Source organism: Neomonachus schauinslandi, chromosome 15 (genome assembly GCF_002201575.2).
Source record: "Neomonachus schauinslandi chromosome 15, ASM220157v2, whole genome shotgun sequence".
Taxonomy (NCBI): domain Eukaryota; kingdom Metazoa; phylum Chordata; class Mammalia; order Carnivora; family Phocidae; genus Neomonachus; species Neomonachus schauinslandi.
The window spans coordinates 22,811,319-22,834,162 of record NC_058417.1 but is presented as its reverse complement, the minus strand read 5'-3'; the positions used below and the strand labels follow the sequence as shown (position 1 = coordinate 22,834,162).

General features: G+C 52.4%; 1 protein-coding gene across 2 annotated transcripts; it reads left to right on the top strand.

Annotated features, from left to right (window-relative positions):
- Positions 1-108: 108 nt before the first annotated feature.
- On the top strand, positions 109-22,785 carry MMP28 (matrix metallopeptidase 28). 2 transcript variants are annotated; one of them, XM_021704253.1, is made up of 8 exons: positions 109-434; positions 11,813-11,892; positions 12,108-12,295; positions 17,194-17,418; positions 19,259-19,504; positions 20,799-20,948; positions 21,260-21,427; positions 22,270-22,785. In XM_021704253.1, the coding sequence occupies exons 1-8, from the start codon at positions 324-326 to the stop codon at positions 22,662-22,664; spliced, it is 1,563 nt and encodes a 520-aa protein (XP_021559928.1). In that variant the 5' UTR covers positions 109-323; the 3' UTR covers positions 22,665-22,785. The 2 variants fall into 2 exon arrangements, with proteins under 2 accessions (XP_021559928.1, XP_021559929.1); XM_021704254.2 differs by having other exon boundaries at positions 313-434; positions 22,404-22,598.
- Positions 22,786-22,844: the final 59 nt, after the last annotated feature.

Genomic DNA, 22,844 nt, shown 5'->3' with positions numbered 1-22,844 from the left:
AGTGGGTGGGGCCGGAGTGCCCGGCCCCCGCCCCTCCTCCCTCCCTTCCTCCCTCGCCTTCCCGGTCCGGCGGCCGACGACCCGCGGGCAGGCACTGCCGGGGCTGCACTACCTCGGGCCGGCTCCCGGCGAAGCTCCCAGAGGGGCGGCCCTGCGCCCGGAGCCGGGGCACCCGCGAGCCCCCCCGGCCCTTCCCGCTCCGCGGAGGGGCGGCGCAGAGCTGGAGCATCCGCGAGGCCCAGGGCGCCGCTGACCGCCTCCGGCAGCCCGGCGCCCAGGGGCTCCCCACGCGCCCGCGCCCGGGTGGCGGGAGCGGCGGCGAGATGGCGGCGCGTGTCGGCCTCCTGCTGCGCGCCCTGCCGCTGCTGCTGTGGGGCGGCCTGGACGCCCAGCTCTCCGAGCGCCGAGGCCAGGAGCTGCGCAGGGAGGCGGAGGTAAAGGATGCGCGGCGGGCGGAGTGGGGGCCGCGTGCTAGAGACCCTCCAGAACTTTGCAGTCAGGCCACCCAGCCGTCTCATCTGAGCCGGCGATCTGCGTTACCCTCTCCCCGTCCGCACACAAAGAGCCTCGGGAGCATTCTCCCCCGTGCCAGTGCTGGGACCACACAGGCACACGGATTTGCATTGATTTTCCCGGACAGGGCGGGGAGGGGGGGGAGGAGAGAGCGACAAGATGGAACAGGCGGGCAACAGCTGAGAGAGAGGTAGCCCCTGCACCCCAGTTGGGCGCAGACCTACTGTTCCTCACCGCCTAGGATGCGGAGACTTGGCAGTTCATTCATCCGATGTCCCGAGCCTTCCCAGAGGCTGCGGAGCCCCCTAGATTGGTGAGGTGGAGAGGATACCACAGACTGCCCCGGACACAGGAGACAGCACTGGGCTGGTGCTGCCACTGACCAGCTTGAGCAAGGCAGCGTCCAAGCTCGGGACTAATTTCTTAACCTGTAAAATGGGTAAGAGTACTATAGTCTCAAGAACTGCTTCGAAGGAGCTTTGGAACAGTGCTTCAGGACTGAACTTGAGAAAGGAGGCAGGGAGGTGGAGGGTCTTGGTTTGACTCCCCTCCTCGGGACTCAGCTGCTTGCTGTAGTTTGCACAAGGTGAGGTCTTTGGAGGCAGGGGTGGGGATCCACTTGGGGTATCTATTTTCCAGATAAAGGTGATTGTAATAATACGTATCACTTCTTTCTTCCCCCAAAGAAGCATCTCTGTGTTCTTATCTATTCTCAAGATTAGGACTGGGGTCTCCACTATTTTAAGGAGTTCTAAATTACTGAGCCCAGGGCTGGGCCCTGAGACTCTTGCTCCCTAAGTGTTTCATTCCGGCCCTAAAACTGCCAGTCCAGAACTTCTCAGTACCCTCCCATTCCCCTTCCCTAGAAGAGGCATGCTGAATCTAAGAACCTCTAGAATGAAGAAGCCCCCACTGAAGGGCTCTTCCTTCCAGCAGCCAGCTCCCACCACTATTCTGGAATATTTGGAAATAACCGTGTTTCAACAATGGGGGCCACACTCTCCCCTTCCAGGCACTGGTCTCTTGTTTTGTGCTCTCTGCTTTTGCACATTTGGGAATCACTCTGTCTCACTGAATTTAGAATCTTACAACATCAAGTGCATGGTCCTCATGGCCCCAGGAGAAGGCTTCCGTCTACCAAGCCAAGTCCTATTAAGAGTCCCGCCCCATCTCCCCCCAAGTCCAGGTCCCAGGCAATCCTTGGCAGGAGAACAGAGACAATATCTCTGCCGCCCATGCCTGTGGTGGCCCCAGATGGAGAGAATTTTATCTTGGGGTGTGCTTGGGAAACATAATACTAAGCAGATTGAGTCTCTTGCAGTCTATTTAACATAATTGGGGGAAGGGGATTTTTAGCTCTGAGAACAAGAAATATTTTAAAAGTATTAAAAACTCTGGAAATGTGTATGTGTCTCTATATGCCTATGCATGTACATATGTATGAATATATATGCAAATCGGGGGTGTTAGTATGTCTATATGTGCTTCTGTAAATGGTCAACTGCATGAGCTTCAGTGTCAGACAGACGTGTGTGCAAACCATAAGTGAATCATTTAATCTCTCTGAACCTCGGTTTTCTTCTCCGTACAATGGAGGTTAATAATGCCTATTTCATAAGACTGTGTGGTTTCATTGAGATAATGTATGTAAAATGCTCAGCACAGTGCTCTAGTACATAGAAAATAATCTATAAAAGGAAGCTGCTCTTAATATTCTTGTTATTATTATCTTTATCATTATTTTAGAGAACAGAGCTTCAGATTAAAGTCCTGGCTTGGTCAGGGCACCTGGGTGGCTCAGTCAAGCATCTGACTTCAGCTCAGGTCATGATCTCGGGATCTTGGGATCGAGCCCAGCTCAGCGGGGAGTCTGCTTGTCTCTCTGCCCCTCTCCCCTCTCATGCTCATTCTCTCTCAAACAAATAAATAAATAAAAATCTGTAAAAAATAAAAGAAATAAAGTACTGGCTCAGTGACTAGCTCTCCTAGAACAATAACACAGGACAAAATATGTAAGGCAACTATTTTCAGCATTGGACAACAGGCGACACAGAGCTATCATTCCTAAGAGATGGTGTTGCCGTTACTATGGCAACATTATAAATTACCCCAGAACTTAGTGAGGTAAAACAAACATGTATTATGTTCATAGATACTGTGGGTCAGAATTTCAAACAGGGCGCATGAGGGCACCTTGTCTCTGCTCTACAATGTCTGGGGATGGAATCATCTAAAAGCTCTTTACTCACCTATCTGGCTGTCAGCTGGGGGCCCCCATTCTCTCCCGTGGGGCTTTCCACATGGTTTCTCCAGGTGGGCTAGTTTGGGCCCAAACATGGTGGTTGGGTCTCCAGGATGAGGATTCCAAGAGAGAGCGATAGGGTGAGAGAGAGGGCAAGCAGAAGCCCTATCCTCTTTATAAGTGAGATGAGGAAGTTTCGTAGCATTGCTTCTGCTGTACCCCATTGCCTGGAGCAGTCACAAGCTCCAGGTCAAGGGGAGGGAACGCAGACCCTACAGTTGGTGGCAGGAGCATTGAAGTCACTGTAAGAAGAGCATGGGAATGGGAGGTATTATTGTGGTCATTTGGGGAAATACAACCATCCACAGAAGAGAACCACACAAAGTGAGCCCCATGATCACTCCGGCTCTTTGCTCAGGTCTAATTCCCTGACTGGGGCGCAGAGAGCTAGACCCTAAGCAAAGCATAGCACTCCCGCAGAGCTCGTGGACAAAGTTCAGAGTTCAGGACAGAGAAGGAAAGAAATCATAAAAACAAGCTGTGTGATCTTGAGCTAGTCCCCTCACTGCAGCAGGAGGACTTCCTCCTCTATGAGTAAGGGAGCCAAGCTCCTTAAATGACTCTCTTCGTGCTAACATTCTTTGGCTTTGGTGTGTTTGTATGCCGGCGCCTGTGTGCGTGCATACGTTTCATCTGCCTGGGTGTCCGTGTCTGTCTGTCTGCATGTGTCTGTGTTCCCAGGTCTCTGTGTGTATCCCTGTGCCTGTGTGTGTCCCTTGCAGGCATACAAAATAATAAAGTTGAGCATTTTCCAAAGTGGGCTTTGCCGGGGAGGAGACTGACCGCTTACAAAGCTGCATTATGAACAAGTTCATTGTTGCCCACTTGGGAAAACTAGGACTGCTCATGACACTAGTGAGCAGGAAGGGCCTCCACTGCTGAGTTGCAAGATTGAGAGTTAATGAATGACATCATCACCTTGGCCCCCCTCCCATTCGCAATCAGGCCCTATCTTGTATTTGGGTGACACGGACTGTCCCAAGGGATCTACCTACTGTGCTTCCCCTGGACCTTCTTTAAACACCCAGGTGGTATGTCCAGGACCTACCTTCCATTCAGTGGTCCACGCAGATCTGCACAGCTGCTCTCAGTGAGCCAGTACAGGAGCTGGCCAGCTCGTCTCTCCAGGGAAATGTTGCAGCTTCTGTGGAGTATCCACCCACAGATGCAGTGTCTGTTTCTCATACCCCAGAGCCATCCATTTTACTTTTGTGAGTCAGAAACCCAGAAGCCCGGGTGTGAATGCCGTTCCCAAGAGCTGAGTGCAGTGACTCACGGGTACAGGGTGAATAGAAGTGCAGAAGGGGCTCTGGAAGGTCCCAGAGGACCATGAGCTTGTGGAAAAGCAGTTGTCAAATCAGTTTGAAAACTAAGGGATCTAGCAAAAGCTGGGTAGTGGAAACAGGACTGTAGTAGCGAGACAGGTGGACAACTCGCCCTAAATCCGGCCTTGGTTAGGGCATTATTTTGTGCCCTAAATTTAGCCCTGCAAGTGTAGTGAGGACCATGGGTCCATACAGTACGATTATTTGGCATCAGAAAAAGTACAAGAGGGGTCCGGACGGAGACTGACCCGCTGATCTTTTCCAACTTCCTTAAGGACAAAAAATAAAAGGAGGGGGGAATTACAGCAAGAGGTATCTAGGCTACACCCAGACAGAACTTTGTGAATATGAGACTAGGAACAAGGGAAAGGAGGAGAAGATAAAGGGAGTCAGACAGAGGGAAGGGGAGGCATTTTTCCCCAATGAAGGGAAAGGGTCCTAGCTGGTCCCACTGTCCCGGGGCTTTCAGTAGAACCCAGGAGCCAGAGAGCAAAGGAACATGCTTGAGTCCCGATAAATACCTGTGGCTTGTCAGATGACCTGTTTGGGGTGTGAAGAGAGATGTGAGCCCAGCCTCTACTGAAAGCCAGAGTCCACCACCTAAGCAGCTTCTTTCCTCTGCTCTGGCCCTGGACCTGCTTACAGAGGAGACAGAAGGAATCCACTAGAAACATCCCCTGTTTTACCTTTTTCTCATTTGAGAATGATCTCCCCAGTAGAGAGAGCAGGCTGGCCCCTGTGCCTTCAGTTTAAAGCCTCTGAGTCACTTGTTTGAATGTAAAATAAGACATCCTGGATAGATGTCAGGAAATTTGAACTCGAGTACTGGTTCTGTTGCTCACTTAGGATCCTTTAGCAAGACACTGCTCGCTCTCCTGAGACTTACTTTCCTCATCTTTAACATGGGATTAGCAACACCCGTCCTGCCTATGTTCTTGCAAGGTCATTGTGAAGTTCAAAGGTGCCAGACTCTTAAAAGATCTATACTAGTCAAGGACTCGCTGTGTTCCTGATTACCAGAAACATATTTTTATATATAGAACATGCCAAGGCAGAACACCAACTATCATCCCTTGCATCTTGACTTGGCTAATAGTGCTCAAGATGTATTGAATGACAAAGACAATCACATAGAGTCACTATGGAAAGATTATAATCATAATGAAATGTAACATGAGATGGAATAAGCCATAGGTAAAGCAACATGGTTTTTGAGTGATCTTGCCATTTTGCAATTGAAAAATTCTTGGTCTCAGGGCGCCTGGGTGCCTCAGTAGGTTATGCATCCAACTCTTTTTTTTTTTTTTTTTAGATTTTATTTGTTTATTTGAGAGAGAGAGAATGAGCAGGGGTGGAAGGGTAGAGGGAGAGAGAGAGAGAGAGAGAGAAAGAAACAGACTCCCCACTGAGCAGGGAACCCGACATGGGACTCGATCCCAGGACCCTGGGATCATGACCTGAGCCAAACGTAGACGCTTAACCGACTGAGCCACACAGTGCCCCTGCATCCAACTCTTGATTTCAGCTCACGTCATGATCTCAGGGTGGTGAGATCGAGCCCCGTGTCAGGCTCCGCGTCAGGTCATGGGGGAGTCTGCTGGAGATTTTCTCTCTCAGTTTTGCTCCTGCAGTTCTTTGATATGGAGGATGTCACAGGCACTCTGGAGACATAAGACTGAGAGCTGCCCTTCCCAGACTTACCTAACAAAATTCTTTTCCGGCAATAAAGCTCTGTGACTATAGCTTTTTAATGGGACAACCGTCATAAAGCTTTCCCAGGGTATCTTATCTTCTTACTGGATTTTCACGGCACTTCTGTGAGAAAGCTAAGGCGTTCTTACCTGTATGTCACACCTTGAGGCACAGAGAGGTTAAGTACTTTGTCATAGCTCACACAGCTAATCAGTTGCAGAGGCAAGGCTATGATAATAGATGAAGCTGGAGTACATTTTAGCTCTAATCCAACCCTTTCATTTTATGGAAGAAGAAATGGAGGCCCAGGTGCGCCTGGGTGGCTCAGTCGGTTAAGCATCTGCCTTCTGCTCAGGTCATGATCTCAGGGTCCTGGGATGGAGCCCCGTGTCATCTGTCATCGGGCTCCCTGCTCAGTGGGAAGTCTGCTTCTCCTTCTCTCTCTGCCCCTCCCCTCGCTCATGCTCACTTTCTCTCAAATAAATAAATAAAATATTTTAAAAAAGAAAGAAAGAAAAGAAATAGAGGCACAGAGAGGGACAGAACTTGCCTAAGAACACACAGTTCTTAGTAGCATAGGAGTAAAACTCAAGACACAGCCCAGGGCTCTTGCTCTGCCAGGCCAGTGACTCAGAGTTCTTGACTCAGGCCTCAATTTATTTTGCTACACCTCATTGCTAGTCTTGCCCTGCTCAGAAATGGCCAGAAATTTCCCCATCCCTCGGGCACTAAATGGGCTGGGCTCTATATACCCTCCCATGGCAAGTCAAGACAGATGCGGGACTAGAACCCCCAGAGTTCTAATCCCACTCAGCTTTCTGGGTCGCAGGGAGAACCGTTTTCATTTTACTCAGACACCACAGCCACTCCCAGAACTTTTCAGAGGCGACTCCCCAGGGAAGTGGCCCCAGCCCTGACCAAGTGGGTGAGGCAGGTTGTCACAAGATTTAGGCCTGAGCAGGGTGAATCACAGAAGGGGCATGGTCCTCCAGCTTCCTCTCCACTCAGCTTAAGCCTTGGGCTCCACAGGAGAGAGGATGGGTGGAGAACGGGGCAAAGAGAAAACCTGGTGTTTGGAACCGCAAGGCAGAGAGGAGCAGCCAGGACACGGCCTCCATGCAGGGGAGTGGGGGTGACCCCAGGTAGAGCTCAGGGGGTCCCTAAGAGAACACAGGACAAGCCCTGGGGAAGCTCCAGCCTGGAAGGGAAATGACTCCTCCAAGGCATTAGTGGTCGAGCTGGAATGAGAGCAGGAGTTCTACCTCCTAGTCCTGTGTCTCTTTCTGGGATCCCTTTACCACGTGTCACCGGCCCCCCACCTCTGCTCTTTCCCCCATGCAGACAGGGCACTTCTGTAACCTTTGCAGGGGCAACTGAGGCTTGGCAAATGGGCTCACCGAAGAGGGTTAGGGACAGCTGCAGGAGCCGAGGGTGTGGTTCTGCCTCCACTCAACAGAACTTCAGGGCACTCAGCACTGAGGATATGAAGGGCCTCTTCCTATACGTAATTTTAAAGTGTTCATATTAAAATACAAATGTTCATATTAAAAATAAGTGTAAGGGAATCCTTAAGTTCTGATAATTGCTATTATAATACTTCAGTGCAGGCCACCTGGGTGGCTCAGTCGGTTAAGCAACTGCCTTCAGCTCAGGTCATGATCCCAGGGTCCTGGGATCGAGTCCCGCATCGGGCTTTCTGCTCAGCAGGGAGTTTGCTTGTCCCTCTCCCTCTGCCCCTCCCCCCCACCTTGTTCGCTCTCTCTCTCTCTCTCTCTCTCTAAAATATTCATTTATTCAAATAAAATCTTAAAAAAATACTTCAGGGCTTTTGTGGAAATATAAAATGTCAAATTCTTAAAATTTATTTTTCTCATTCTCACGTGCTCATACTGCCTCCTGGGAATTCGGCCCTGCCTTGCAACCCACAGGGTGCCAGAGACCAGTCAGGAAGAGAGGCCCAGGATTTCCCCTCTGATGGACCCCTAAAAAAGGCCTCCACCCTCATCCTGCCCTCCAGTCCACCTTGCCTGCCAAAGTACCAGACACGGCAGCCCAGCCAGGAAACAGGAGACGCCACTAGTCAGTATCCCCTCCCTTCTGCTCTGTCCAAGGCTTCATAGTTCCAGAACCGGAGCCAACTTTCTGATAAGGGCTGGGTGGGTTTGGGGGCAGGAGCACAGGGAGTGCCAGCCTGTTAGCCTGTGACCCGGTCTCTCCCAAGTCACTCAGCAAATCGGCTTCAAAGGGGACACTGAGTTTCCGACTTCCTTTAGAAAGCCACTCTATCCATCCTCACCAAGGGAAGGGGAGGAGACAAGGAAGAGAATCAGGCACTTGGCTGGGGCGGGGCAAGTCTAAGATAGAGCACCTGAATTGAGAACAGAGCTCTAACTGCCTTGTTCCGAGCAGTTCCCGTCTTATAGACGGGTTGCATTCCAAAAGTCTGTTAATTTTTCTACTAAGGTAAATCAACTAGATCAACTGTTTATTATTTACTATGTATGCTGATAGGCATTGCTTTACTTAATCCTTCTGAGAATTGGGGCGCCTGGGTGGCTCAATGGTTAAGCATCCACCTTTGGCTCAGGTCATGATCCTAGGGTCCTGGGATTGAGTCCTACATTGGGCTCCTCGCTCATCAGGGAGTCTGCTTCTCCCTCTGCCTGCCATTCCCCCTGCTTGTGCGTGCGCGCGCTCTCTCTCTCTCTCTCTGACTGATAAATAAATAAATAAATAAATAAATAAATAAATAAATAAATAAAATCTTTAAAAAAAATAAAAATCCTTCTGAGAATCCTGTGGGGGTTATTCTTGTTTTCACATTGCGGGCGAAGAAATGGAAGGCTCAGAGATGCTAAGTAATTTGTCTCTGGCCACCCAGAGTCAGGGTTGGGAACAGATTCTTGATTCCAAGCCCAGTGGCTATTCCATGATGCCATACTATTTTGGGCAATAAATGGTCTTCCAGATTAAGCCACTAGAACTCCTTTAATCCATTATGCATCCCCAAATAGTGCACATTTGGAAAGGGAAAAAAGAAAATAGTACTGAAATACAAATAAATTAGTGTAGAAAAATAATGAAATGGACTTGGGAAGTGGTCTGTTGTCCAGAATAAGGGTTCCTTATGGAAAGTGGCTTTATTGAGAAGAGGATGTGGAAGCCGCTGAGGGCGGATATAATGAAATTCACAAAGCCAAGACTGGATACTTGCAAAGGCTTAGGAGCTTGCCCATCCTGGCTCTTCGTGTCTAGTTTTTGTTCTCAATTTGCACCTTTTCCTCGAGGCAGCAGCTGTGATTGGTGTTGATTCAAGAAATGCAGCAAAGGAAAGTGAGTAAGAGAACAAGGAAGACAGAAAATTATTTCCATATAGGTAACACAGCCAGGAGGGCTAAACAAGGAGAGACGATGTGTGTCTGTATAGGAATTAAGCAGCCGAGGTGACATTTCTTTTAATCCATCGATGAGGCTTTCTCAGGGACAAGGGCAAGCAGGGAGCCAAGTGCATGGTTTCCCTGAAGGGTAGGGCTGGTGATAGGTAGGGACGATGAGTTGCACGCTTCTCACCACTGGCCTCCACACACGTGGTCACGGAGAGAGCAGCTTCCAGGTGTGTGAGGGCACGTGGTGGCAAAAAGGCATTTGGGCCATGAGATGTTCTCCAGTTACAGTAACTTCCTCAGGGGATGACACCCAGGTCCACCGCCATCACATCATCCACATGCTGGAAGATTCTGGCTTCTCCCTTGAGTTCTGGGATCCTACAACTAATGCCACTTGACATCACCACGTGGATCTTACTTGTATCCACGCCCATCTGGCCCCCCTCTGGTTTCCTTATGCTGTCTCTAGCTTCACCGTCCAAGGCGAACATTGAGGAGCCATCCCGGATTCCTCTTTCTTTCAGTCCTCACAATTAACCCACCTGAATCAGGACTCAACTAAAACTCCCCTTTCCTACGCTGGGTGGCAGTCCTGCCTCTCTCCCTGTGGCTTCATCACATGTCCTGCTTCTTCACACTCACTGTGCTCTAGCCTTCCTCTGTCCCTCAGACATATCACCACGGTTCCTAGCTCAGGGCTCTGCGTTCGCTCCTCCTCTGCCTGGAACAGTCTTTCCCACCTCACTGCATGGCCAGCTACTTCTCACTCTTCATGACTCACATCAAATATCAGCTCTGCAGGGCGCCTGGGTGGCTCAGTTGGTTAAGCGACTGCCTTCGGCTCAGGTCATGATCCCGAAGTCCTGGGATCGAGTCCCGCATCAGGCTCCCTGCTCAGCGAGGAGCCTGCTTCTCCCTCTGACCCTCCCCCTCTCATGTACTCTCTCTCTCTCTCTCTCATTCTCACTCTCTCAAATAAATAAATCTTTTTAAAAAATATATATATAAGCTCTGCAGAGGGTCCTGCCCTGACCTCCCTGGTGGAAAGTTTCTCGCTAAGTTATTCTCATTCGGGGCACCTGGGTGGCTCAGTCGTTAAGCATCTGCCTTCGGTTCGGGTCATGGTCCCGGGGTCCTGGGATCGAGCCCCGCATCAGGCTCCCTGCTCCACGGGAAGCCTGCTTCTCCCTCTCCCACTCCCCCTGCTTGTGTTCCCTCTCTTGCTGTGTCTCTCTCTGTCAAATAAATAAAATATTTTTTTAAAAAGTTATTCTCAATCACACCACCCAGTTTCTTTTCTTTATAGCACCCAAACTGTCTCCTTCACTTGTTATCTGTGTTGCTACTGTCTGTCTCTATCCACAAGTCTTGTTAGTCATTGCACCTGACAGTGTACCTCGTACATTGTATGAATTAACAAATGAGTGAATGAAAAGAGGAAGTTGCAGGTTTCTAATTCAAAAGTTACTTTTTTTAAAAAGATTTATTTATTTATTTACGTAATCTCGACACCTAATGTGGGGCTCGAACTCACAACCCTGAGATCAAGAGCCACATGCTCCTCCAACTGAGCCAGCCAGCTTCCCCCCAAAACTACTTTAACACTATTTTTTTTAAAGATTTTATTTATTTATTTGTCAGAGAGAGAGCACAAGCAGAGGGAATGACAGGCAGAGGGAGAAGCAGGCTCCCCACTGAGCAGGGAGCCCGATGTGGGCTGGTCCCAGGACCCCGGGATCATGATCTGAGCCAAAGGCAGATGCTTAACCAACTGAGCCACCCAGGCACCACCCCAAAAATTACTTTTCTAAGGAACCAAGTTTTTATACAAACCATAGAGTTGAGGGCAAGTGCATTTGTTGTTCATAGGGCCTTAAACATACCTGCTTTGGGGAGGAGGTGAATTGTTTAGGAAGAAACCAGAATAGAAAGATAACTAATTCCCAAGCCAGACATGGCAGAGCCTGCAGGTGACCAGCCCAACTTCTGATCAATACAGGGTAACTCCCTAGACAGGTGAGATGTTTCAGGAGCAGAGCTGAGTGCATGTTTATATTTATAAAAGCTGCTCTGTATGGAGCCCCCTCCTAGGTGACAGGCACCGTGTTAAGTGCTCTGTAGTCACTTGTGATCAAGCTTCACCAAAAAAACCTGTAAGTTATATACTGTTTCTAAGTCCCTTTTACAGATAAGGAACCTGTGGTTTAGAGAAATAGCTTCCTAACTGGGATTTAAACCCAGGCCACCGTGATTCCAGAGCCCCTAACTCTACTTGTCCAGCATGCCCTGCTAGATCCCTGACGATGCCATGAAATACTCTGGGTAGGGACTCCATGGCCAGTTTGAGAATTAAGGAAGCTAAGGTTTAGAAATATTGAGTGACTTGCCCAAGACCATCAAGGTAGTCAGTGCTGGCCTGGAACGGAGTCTACGTCCTTCTGGCTTTGGCCCCAGGACTCCTTCTCCTGTAGCTCATAGACTTCACTGGGACAAAGGTGAGACTGGGCATGATGCATGTGTCACAGACCCTCGGAGACCAAGGGAGGGGAAAGGATGCCACACCGTGGGAAAGCTGACGCTCCTCTCTCCCCCAGGCATTCCTGGAGAAGTACGGATATCTCAGTGAGCAGGTCCCCAAAGACCTCACCGCGGCAAGATTCAGCAATGCCATCAGGTATGTGGGGGACTTGGGGGTGCCAGAGGGCAAGCTTGGGTCGCCTCTTCCCTCCTCCTGGATGGCTGGCCTCCCTTCTGTGTCCAAGGGTCATGCTCCATTGCTCCCCCACCAACCCTGCCACCAGCCTCCTGCTGTCTCCAGGGAAACTCCTTGCCCTCACCCCCACCACCCACCCTCCCACTGTGGTCCTTTATCTCAATTCCTCCTGACAGGGAGTTCCAGAGGGTATCTCAGCTGCCCATCAGCGGTGTGCTAGACCCCGCCACCCTGCGCCAGATGATGCGGCCCCGCTGTGGGGTGGCAGACACAGACAGTCAGGTGGCCTGGACCAAGAGGGTCAGTGCCCTGTTTGCTGGACGCCGGGCCAAAATGAGGCGTAAGAAACGCTTTGCAAAGCAAGGTGAGCCCTGCTGAAATCTACCTAAGTCAGGATTCCCAACACCCAGAAGCCCCGTGGCCAGAGAAAAAAACCAGCCTAGCCTCGGACTGGGCTTTGTCGGTATCCTCTTCCCTAGGGCGGGAGAGGGGAGAGCAGTGGGTGAACAGAACCCCTCAAGTGGAGGGCCATGTTTGTGAACACAGACATTTAAATCAGAATTACACCAAAATGGATGGATTTTCATTATGCTGATGTTTTCCACAGCAAGCCCCATCAAGCCCACTTAATTCCTTGATCAGTTAGTTATGCAGGGCAGTTAAACTGTTGCCAATGTTTTGCTTTATGTTTTCCCAAAGTTGTTTTCATCATAAGAATTATTCAACAAAGATGTGATTTACCGATCAGTTTTATTTTGTCTGTAGCACGCCTTTAACACAGCCTTATTGGAATAGAATTCACATACCATAAAATTTACCCATTGGAAGTGTACCACTCAGTGTTTTTTAGTATATTCGCAGAATTGTGCAACCATTACCATAATCTAATTCCAAAACACTTTCATCACCTCCAGAAGAAACCCCATGCTCCTTAGCGGTCACTCCCCTCCCCCTCTCCCCGCCCCCTCTCCCCAGCTCCTGACAAGCACCCATCTGCTTTCTGTTTCTATGGATTTGCCTATTCTGGACATTTCATCACTGCTCATTTTATACATCACGGTTCCTGCTGCTGTGATTCTCCGTTTGTGGTTTTGGTTTTCTTTCTTTCTCCTCCTCTTCCTCCTTTTTGTCCAGATCCAATCTTCCAGGGTCAAATGTTACAGACCTAAGATTTCTGAAGATTTGATTCTTCTGTCAATTCTTCATCAATAACGAATTTTACTGTGTGTAATTTTAACATCTTCTTTGTACTAAGTCTAATTTTCTCTGACCTGATTTCTGCAGTTTTTAGGATTTCTAACAAGATGGGGTTGTTGAGTCAGGTTTTCATCTATAATCAAATTTACTGCGAGCACTTTGGGCCATTTTCTCTTTTAATTTGCATTAACTACTTGCAGCAACAATATCCATTATGAACAGAACACAAGGTTCACATGCCTGCACCCATACATTCGCTAGTCCATAAGGAAGCTGTGGGTGTTCCCCTCAGCTATTGGAGGATGGCAGTGATGGGGTCCGAATGCTGGGGTCGAGAAGTCCTTGGTGTCAACATGTTCTGCATCCCACTGTGTTTCTGGACCACAGAGGTAGAACAGAGGCGCAGCATGAGCTGGGACAGCATTCCTGGAGCTGGGGCTCTGGGCTCAGCAGTGTGTCACTGCTCCATTTCCTCATCTAAGACATAGGCTCTTTCTGGTTGCAAAGTAGAGATGGGCCCTGATCACCAAGGGGAGGGGGCTTGCTGTGGAAGGTGGGGCGGCCCCAGACCCAGTCTCAGCAGTGGCATTTCCAGGCTATAGGTGGTCTCCCAGAGAACTGGGATGATGCCTCCTGGGCATCCAGGGCACAACCTGAGCACCAGAGATACTACCTTCTGGCAGCATCTTCTCATGGGAGTAGCTGATGGAACCTATTTGGTGCCGTTCAAATTGGAGCATCCATTTGGAACAGAGATTCAAGCTAAGGCATCTCCCAGGCAGGTAGCCTTGCCCTACCAGCCTAGCCCCATGTCACTGTCTGACCCTGATCCCTGGTCCAGACAGCAGTGGCTCAGGTTAGATGGAGACTTTCTCTCTTGTTCATAACCTGAACCACAGGAGCTCGACTTCCTTTACCCACTGAGTGAGAAGACCTTCCCTAGAAAGGAGCTGTATGCTTGGCAGGCACTGAACACTTCCTATGCCTTCCTTTGGAAAATGTATTCTTAACAGTTGACCCTTCCTGAGCATTTATGATGTGCCAAGTGCAGTTCTAAATGGGTTAAGTCAGGTAATCCCATAACAACCCTAGGAGATAGGGACCATCATTATCCTCATTTTACAGAGAGCCAAACTAAGGGACAAAGAGCTTAGGAAACTTCCCTAGGGCCACATAGCCAGAGTGTGGCCAAGCCTTCTCATCACTGGGAGGACTGAGTGAAATTCCCCATGTGAGAAACCCCAGAACACGGGTGGGGGCTTTAAAAATGATGTGGATTTCTAGGCCAGTGACTGTCTACTCTGTGGGCAAATGCTCTCTTGACGAAGTCGGGTTCCAGGGTAGGGTTGCCAGACAAAATATAAGACGTTCAGTTAAATTTGGATGTCAGGTGAACAACAAATCATTGTTTTGTGCTCACTTTTATACCAAAAAAAAAGAAAAATTTTGTTATTTATCTGACATTCAAATTTAACCAGGTGTTCCATGTTTTTATTTGCTAAATCTGGCAACCTCATTCCAAGTGTCTGGTCCCCTCTGTGCTTACGGGGGAGATTTTCAATCCCCCTCGGTCCCCCAAGGAGCTGGGGTGAGGGTAGGGGGTCCAGGGGTGAATCTGGGGTGGAAAAGGAAGGAGAAGAGAGTAGGCATTTACTGAGCACCGACCACATGCCCGCACCCATACATTCTAGTTCATTTGCCTTCTCATTTTTACCACAAGTAAGTCTTACCAACCACACTTTGCAAATAAGGAAACTAAGGTTTGGAGAGATTCCATAATTTGCTATGTAAGGTTGCGAGTAGAAGTGTTGGGATTCCAACCAGCTTCTTTCCACGGTATCCGTTGCCTGTTGGGAGTCAGGTGTCTAGGTTTCCACTTCTCCCCATGTCCTTTTCTTTCCCTCTTACCTTTTGGATTTTGGGGCAAGGGCGTGGGGGGTGCACTGCCAGGTGCTTCTGTGGCCTAGAGGTCACTGCAGAAGGTCCAGCCTTGCCTGGGCCAGAGTTCAGGATGGGGCCTGAGGTGGCCAGGCTGCTCTAAGAGGAAGAGGATGGAGAGAGGGCTCAGGCTGCTGGTGAGGGTAGGTGGTGGGTGGAGGGGGTTTCTTACTTCTTGGCAGGCACACCAACCACCCCTCTCAAGGAAAATTAACCATTTTCTCTCAGTCCTGTACCTATTTGTCCTCCCTGTCCTCCTCCAAAGACACACGAGCCTGCGTACACACACACACGCACGCACGCGCGCGTTCACAGAGGATTTTTATCCTGCGAGGTGTCACCTTCCCTCTCTTGCCCATTGAGCGAAGCCCCCTTCTAATGCAAAGAGGCAGAAGGACCTGCCTCACACTTCTAGCAGCTTGAAGGTGGGCAGGGAGAGCCTGGGAGTCGGTCAGCCCCAGCAGGGTGTGGAAGTGCCCAGAGCCAGCCAGTCCAGAGCCCTCTGAGTCACCTCTGGACCCCAGGCCTTCCCTCTGCCTTCCTTGTCTCCCTCCCTTCCTAAGAATCCTTCCCCCTTCCCTCCCTGAGTGTTGGTCACTGGCTGGGAGGGGTTGGGTGGCTGCCAGACCAAACAGGCCTGGAAAGGCAGCATTGCCTGGAATGGAGCTTGGCTCAGGGTGGGAGAAAGGACATTCCCCTCCCCCACTTCCATGGGGAATAGGGAGGGAAAGGGCACTCAGCTCTCTAGCACCCTCCCTTCCATCTGGAGAATTTCAGCTCATGCAGAGCCCCTGCTTTGACCCCGTGGGAGCCATGTTCAGGCAAATTATAAGCCTTGAGTCTTAGCAAATGTGCCTGTTTACCTGTGTGGTGTAGTAGAAAGCGCACTGGGTCAGATGTCAGGGCCTGGGCTCGGGGCCTAGCTCGGCTACTCACTCATTCTGTGACCCTGGGCAGGTCCCTTCCCCCGATCTCAATTTCCCCAGAACAGAGCAGAGAGGTCGGATGAGGAGATGGCCAAACTTCCATGACTTCAGCCCTCCTCCCTGGTTCAGGCAAGGACTTCCCCGAGGCAAAAGGGCAGGCTGTCTGAACCTTCAATTGTTCCTCCAAGGAGAGAGAGGGCTGTGTCCACTGGCCAGGCTTGCCTACTTGTCACCCATACCTCAGGAATTCTGGTCCATTTGGGAAACTGAGGCCCCAAAGATCCACGAAACCTATGCACTCCCTGGGCCCATGAGGCCTGCCTGGGAGCTGTGAGTCTTCCAGCTGGGGTCACAGTCTCAGCCCCTGAGCTTGCCAGGCTCAGAAATAGCCCATGAAAAACTCAGGATCTGGACCTTCTAAGCACCCTGGTCCTGGGTGTGCTGCAGGGGGACTCAGTTGACCTGAGGCTTGGGCAAGAGGCCAGAGTCTTTCTTAGGTCCAAGGGAGGAACTGCAGTTCTGGGCAAAGGAATAGAAACTCGTAGCTAAGTGGAGATGGAAAAATTTCTCTCCGTCTCAGCGAGTGACAAAACACACCCTTTGTTCTTATTTGTTTTCACCTCGGAGCTCTCCAGAGTCCCTGAGGAAGTGAGGGGGAGGGCCAGGGGTCAGGGAAAGACCTCTAATAAATGGGTCTTGGTAGCTTGTCGGCAGCAGGCCTGCGGCACTGGAACGGGAAGGGCAGGCGGTTGTGAGGGGAGGAGAGGAGGAAGGGGTCACAGCTGGGGCCCCAGTGGCCCCATCTCTCCTCTCCCCCCACCCAGTAGGCAGGGGTAGGGATTTGCTGCCAGCAAGAGGTGCAGAGCGGCTTTCAGGCTCAGCCCAGGCTGTGAGGAAGAAGACCTCAGACCAGAGAGTCCTTCAGGTTGGGGGCTTTTCCTGGGCAGAGGTCACATCTCCCCGAGGGACTTCCCCAGGCCAAGCCACTGGACTGGGGCCTCTCTGGGACAAGGGTAGACCTGTCAGCTCGAGAGCAGTGTCTCCCCAGCCAGACGGGCTCTTCCCAGGGCAAGGGCTCTGTTACTCCCCTTCAAATCTGGGACTCCCTGGAGGAGGGCCTATCTCCGCCTCATATGGGTCCTTGGGGACCAGCCCGGGTTCCGCAGGTGGGTGTGACCGACGCGGCCTCTCCGGTTGGCAGGCAGCAAGTGGTACAAGCAGCACCTCTCCTACCGCCTGGTGAACTGGCCACAGCACCTCCCGGAGCCGGCCGTTCGTGGGGCCGTGCGCGCCGCCTTCCAACTGTGGAGCAATGTCTCGGCGCTGGAATTCTGGGAGGCCCCAGCCACAGTCCCCGCTGACATCCGCCTTACCTTCTTCCAAGGGGACCACAACGACGGGCTGGGCAACGCCTTTGATGGCCCAGGTGCTGACACAGAGGCTCTCTCTCACGTGGCAGGAGGGGAACCCACCTGGGAGAGGCAGTCTGGGGAGGGCAATGGGACCTTTGCTCTCCCTTTGGCCTTGGCCAAGCTGGATCCACCTTCAAAGAACCCTCAGTCTCCTCCTCTGTAGAATGGGAACAATGGTTTCTGCCCAGTTGTGTGCCACATGGCTGAAGGGAAGGCCAGATGAGGTTCTGCATGGAAAGTGCATTGTAGATTCCAGAGTATTTTCTGGGAGAAGCTTCTGAGGTCCCGTCATCTGTCCTCTGCCTCTAGACAGGCCTGTGCCTCTCCTGTTCTCCAAGAGTGGGTGTTCTCCCGACCACCACCCTAAAAACATCCAGAGGCCACCACTACCCCACTCCAGCCCTCCCCACGCCCACTCCCACAGTCACTGCCACAGGGCAAGAGGCATTCTATCCCCTACCCGCCACCGAAGGGCTTCGCATTCGCACAGCCCAGCCAGTTCTCCTGTTTGCCGCCAAACTGAAGGCTTGCGGCAGCAATTTAAACTGCTCTCCTCCTATTCTGCCCAACACTGGCCTTCAGAACCTGACTGCAGGCTACCTGTGCATCGCCCACCCCGTCCCTCCCCCCCCACCCTAATGATGAAAGGAGCCCTGACTAGACCCCTGCACGCTGGGGACTCGAGCCCTTGTGTGGCCTGGGAATTTGGGCCCTCATCTCCCTTGCGCTCCTCTACTTGGCATCAAGCCCACTCTGAGCAAAGCCCATGTCTAGGCCCTGCTGCTGGGACCCAGGTTAGGACTGGGAGAAATCTAAGCTTTTCAAGAATCCACATGTAACACATATGTCTTCTTGCATGTAACTCACTTCACCCCTGCTATCTACATGAAATGTTCATGCCTGTACTCAGCTGGAGTGTGGCAGCTAAGACAGCACAGGACTGGGAGAAAGCTCTCTGATTTGGGGCAGGCGCTTTGTCTGAGTTTAGGTGTTCTCTCTCTGAAACCTGCCATCTGTCTCCCAGGATTAGTGGGAGGAGTGAGCAGAAAGGGCTAACATTGCTCGGACAGCTCGAGGCATATCCAAAACAGGAGGCACGTATTGGTCCACACATGGCCCACGCTCCACACCCCAGGCGGCTCTCCTTTAATGGTGGTCAGTCCCGGTTGGCCTGGGCTCCAAGAAGGCAAGGCTGGAAGCACCCTCAGCAGGCTTCTAGGCCAACATTATCACCGAGCCGTTGGCTGACCCCTGCCCCTGCAGAAAGTGAATCGTGAAGCCTGGGGTCCTGGGAACTGCGTAACTGATAAGCTCCTTCTGGGGCATGCCACAATCTGGAACCTCATTGATCCAGTTCACTCCCTCTGCTCACTCCTACTACAGGAGGTAGAGACCCACAGAGGGGCCCCAGGAGAGAAAGGCAAGAACACAAAAATAGATACACTTTTTATTAAAGAGACTATACATACCCATAAACACACCCAGCACGCCGATCAAGAATCGACATTACCGTCATGCAGAAGGTCCCATCGTGCCGACCTCTGGGCTAACCACTATACCTATTCCTACCTAGATCTTTGTGAAAATAATTCCTGTGTAGCATTCATTATGGCCTAGGCACGAAATATGATATGTAACCTACTCGTATACACATATCCCTCTGTAATCCCCAGAGCAACCCCGTGAGGAAGAAGCAGCTCATTATCATCATTCCCATTCCAGATCAGAGGGAGCGCTACTTGCCCAAAGTCACACAGCTAGCGAATAGGAAAACCGGGATGGGAACCCAGGCAGTTAGGCCCCACGCTGTATGGACACCACGCTGCCTCCCCTGACCCTCTGCGCCGCCTGCAGGGGGCGCCCTGGCGCACGCCTTCCTGCCCCGCCGGGGCGAAGCGCACTTCGACCGCGACGAGCGCTGGTCCCTGAGCCGCCGCCGCGGGCGCAACCTGTTCGTGGTGCTGGCGCACGAGATCGGCCACACGCTCGGCCTGCCGCACTCACCGGCGCCGCGCGCGCTCATGGCGCCCTACTACAAGAGGCTGGGCCGCGACGCGCTGCTCAGCTGGGACGACGTGCTGGCCGTGCAGGGCCTGTATGGTGAGCCCCCGGCCCGCCGCCCGGCCCCCTCCCGCCCCCGGGGCCCGCACGCCCGCGCGGCGAGCAGGAGCCGCCGTCCGAAGCGCGGGAACCCGGCCTCCCCGCCACCGGTCCCTCGCGATTCCGAAGCCGCGGCTCCCCTCACATCCAAAAAAGCCCCCCGTGCCTGGCCTCTCCATCCCAACCAGGTCCCGCGCACCGCCCTCCCTGGCGCTCTGATTCCCCAGAGTCCTGCCCGACCCCGGCCTCGGCGGTCCCTCTCCCATCGCTGCCCCATCAACCCAGACCCAGTCCCCCGTCCCACCTCTTCCCCCGTCCCAGCCCTCGTTCCTGCTCCGCTTGCTCTCCCCCAGCCTAGCCCCCTCGCTGGCGCTGGTGCCTGCTCCCCTCCAAGCCTGGGCCTCTGCCTCGAGGTAGACCCAGCCGAGGTCTCCCCCCTACTCCGGCTCCTTCCAGAATGAACTGGCCAGTGCTGCCTCCCAGCCGGCCACGGCTGGCTCCCTCAGAGTGCCTGGTGCGTAGGCAGGGCAGAGCGCTGGGTTCAAGTCACCGTGCCATTCCTGATAAGCAGTTGCTCGGGGGCAAAGCATTTCCCCGCGGAGAGCTCTCAGTTTTACCTTCTGAGAAAAGGGATAATCATTGAGGCCCTGCTTACCTCACAGGGCTATTGGCCCTAGGTTTCTGTAGCCTAAGAAACGTACGCGAACAGCTGCTATTTCGTGAGTGTATACTATGGGCCAGACACTTAACACACTCATGAGGTGTCTGTCCACAGATGGGGAGAACGGGGCTCAGAGAGGTTAGATAACTTGTCCAAGGTCACACAGCTAGAAAGTTGTAGACCAGGATGCAGGAGCTGGTGCCAAATTCTAAGCCTGTTGGACTCTGCCTCACTCTCATAAGTGAAGTATGGTGATGTAATTATTATGATTGCTGTAACTATCGCAGCCTGGGCTCCTGAACTCTGCCCTCATGCCATCTGTGCTGCCCAGGACTCAGGGAAGAGAACCTTCTGCTCTTCTTAGTGCCCAACTCTTGTATGGTCCGCCACACCAGTTTTAGCTCAGTAGGGTTCTCTTTCCCAGACTTTTCGGAGGAGAGAGGACTTTTGAGTTTAGTGCTGCGGTTAATAATACCGACAACCAAGGACAACTCTTAGCCCCCCACCCCCCACGCTCCTTCCCTGCCTCCCATACCAGATCATGATGGAAGAAGCCAGAAAGGAGGTCTTGAGCCCTCCACACATGCCCCAACCAGTGTGTGTGCTCTCCCTCTTCTCTCCTTCCCCATGAAGGGAAGCCCCAGGGGGGCTCCGTGGCCATCCAGCTCCCAGGAAAGCTGTTCACTGACTTTGAGGCCTGGGACCCCCACAGACCACAGGGAAGGCGCCCCGAAATCCAGGGTCCTAAATATTGCCACTCTTCCTTCGATGCCATCACTGTAGGTAAGATGGTCCCACCTGCGCCTCGCTTCCTTTTTCCTTCCTCCCCCACATCTCCAGGGGTCTCCAGAGCTGGAATACGAGGTGGGGTTATGAATAATAAATCCAGAAATCCCAAGCCACAAGCATTCTGCAGGGGTAGCAAGCCCACGCCAAGCAAAACACTGCTTCCTTCTGCGCGCCTTCTCTTTGCCCCAGCTGTGCACGCTACAGCCTCTCGCCTGAGTCTGGGAAGCTGGTTCTAGGAAAGCACCTTCCCTGGAGGGAAGGCGAGAGGCTGATGGTCACGCCTCAACTCTCTTGTCTCCGGACAGACGGGCAACAGCGACTGTACATTTTTCAAGGAAGCCACTTCTGGGAGGTGGCGGCGGACGGCAACGTCTCAGAGCCACGCCCACTACGGGAAAGGTGGGCGGGGCTGCCCCCCCACATTGAGGCTGCTGCGGTGTCATTGGACAGTGGGGACTTCTACTTCTTCAAAGGTACCAGCCCTGGGGCAGAGGAGAAAATTGAGGCCTAGAGAAGGGAGGTGTTCTGTCCAAGGTCAAAAGAGGGGAGGGGTGTCAATTCCACTCTGAACCTGCGGCCCCAGGGAACTCTACCAGGAGGTTCCTTCAGGGATGGATTGCAGGGCATGGGCGTTGAGGTTGTCCCAGAGAGAGAGGGTGGGAGAGCTGCAGAGAAGAGTCTAGAAGGGAAGCAGAGGGCCACTCCTGAGCTCTGCAATCCAGCGGGAAAGTCCTGCTTCCTTGGAATCCTGGCAGTGCGAGGTTGGGCCTGTCACTTGGACTTGAATTATCTTGAATGGGGAAAATAATCCCTCAGGTTTGTTGGGGAAGGAGGATTAAAACATAAAGTCGCGAGGAGCGTGCAGTCTATTATGTGAGTAAATAGTTTCTTTCATTCATCCAACAAATATTGAGTGCCTTGGATGCACTAGACACGATTGGAGGTGTTGGGATACAGTCGTGAACAAAACAAAAATTCCTGCCCTCATAGAACTATGTGTAGAAATGGTGGTGACTGGCCTTCCCTATGGTCCACTGCCCATTCAGGGAGGGGGCCTGCTGCCCACCTCCCCCGGATGCTCCCGCTGTGCTGTCTGCCCTCTGCTGACACCTGCTGGAAGTCTAGGCCACAACAGTCCCGGTGGGACCATCTTACCTACGAATTATTAGTACTGTGTGATCCATCTTGATGATCACAAATACTAACCACCCTGGGCTCCAACATGAGGGGGAGCACAGGTCTGGGGGGACAGGTGAGGTGGAGGACCAAAGGGTGAGAGCCACCAGCTCACCCTGGCTCTCCCGATGCCCTACAGGGAGCCGATGCTGGAGGTTCCGGGGCCCCAAGCCAGTGTGGGGTTCGCCACAGCTGTGCCGGGCGGGGGGCCTACCCCGCCACCCCGACGCGGCCCTCTTCTTCCCGCCTCTGAGCCGACTCATCCTCTTCAAGGGTGCCCACTACTATGTGCTGGCCCGAGATGGACTGCAGGTGGAGCCCTACTACCCGCGAGGCCTGCAGGACTGGGGTGGTGTCCCCGAGGAGGTCAGCGGCGCCCTGCCACGGCTGGACGGCTCCATCGTCTTCTTCAGAGATGACCGCTACTGGCGCCTTGACCAGGCCAGACTGCGGGCGACTGCCTCGGGCCGCTGGGCCGCAGAGCTGCCCTGGATGGGCTGCTGGCATGCCAACTCGGGGGGCTCCCTGTTCTGAAGATGCACCAGTTGCAACAATTCACCCCTTAGTGAATTGTTGGTGCCCTTGTGGCCAACGTGTGTCCGCTGCCCCAGGAACGGGACCTGCCTTGGAAGCCTCCGAGCTTCCCTGCAGAAGACCAGACAGGAAAGTTTGCGTTTGTTTCCTGGAGAATTGCTTTGTGCTCTTAAGACACTG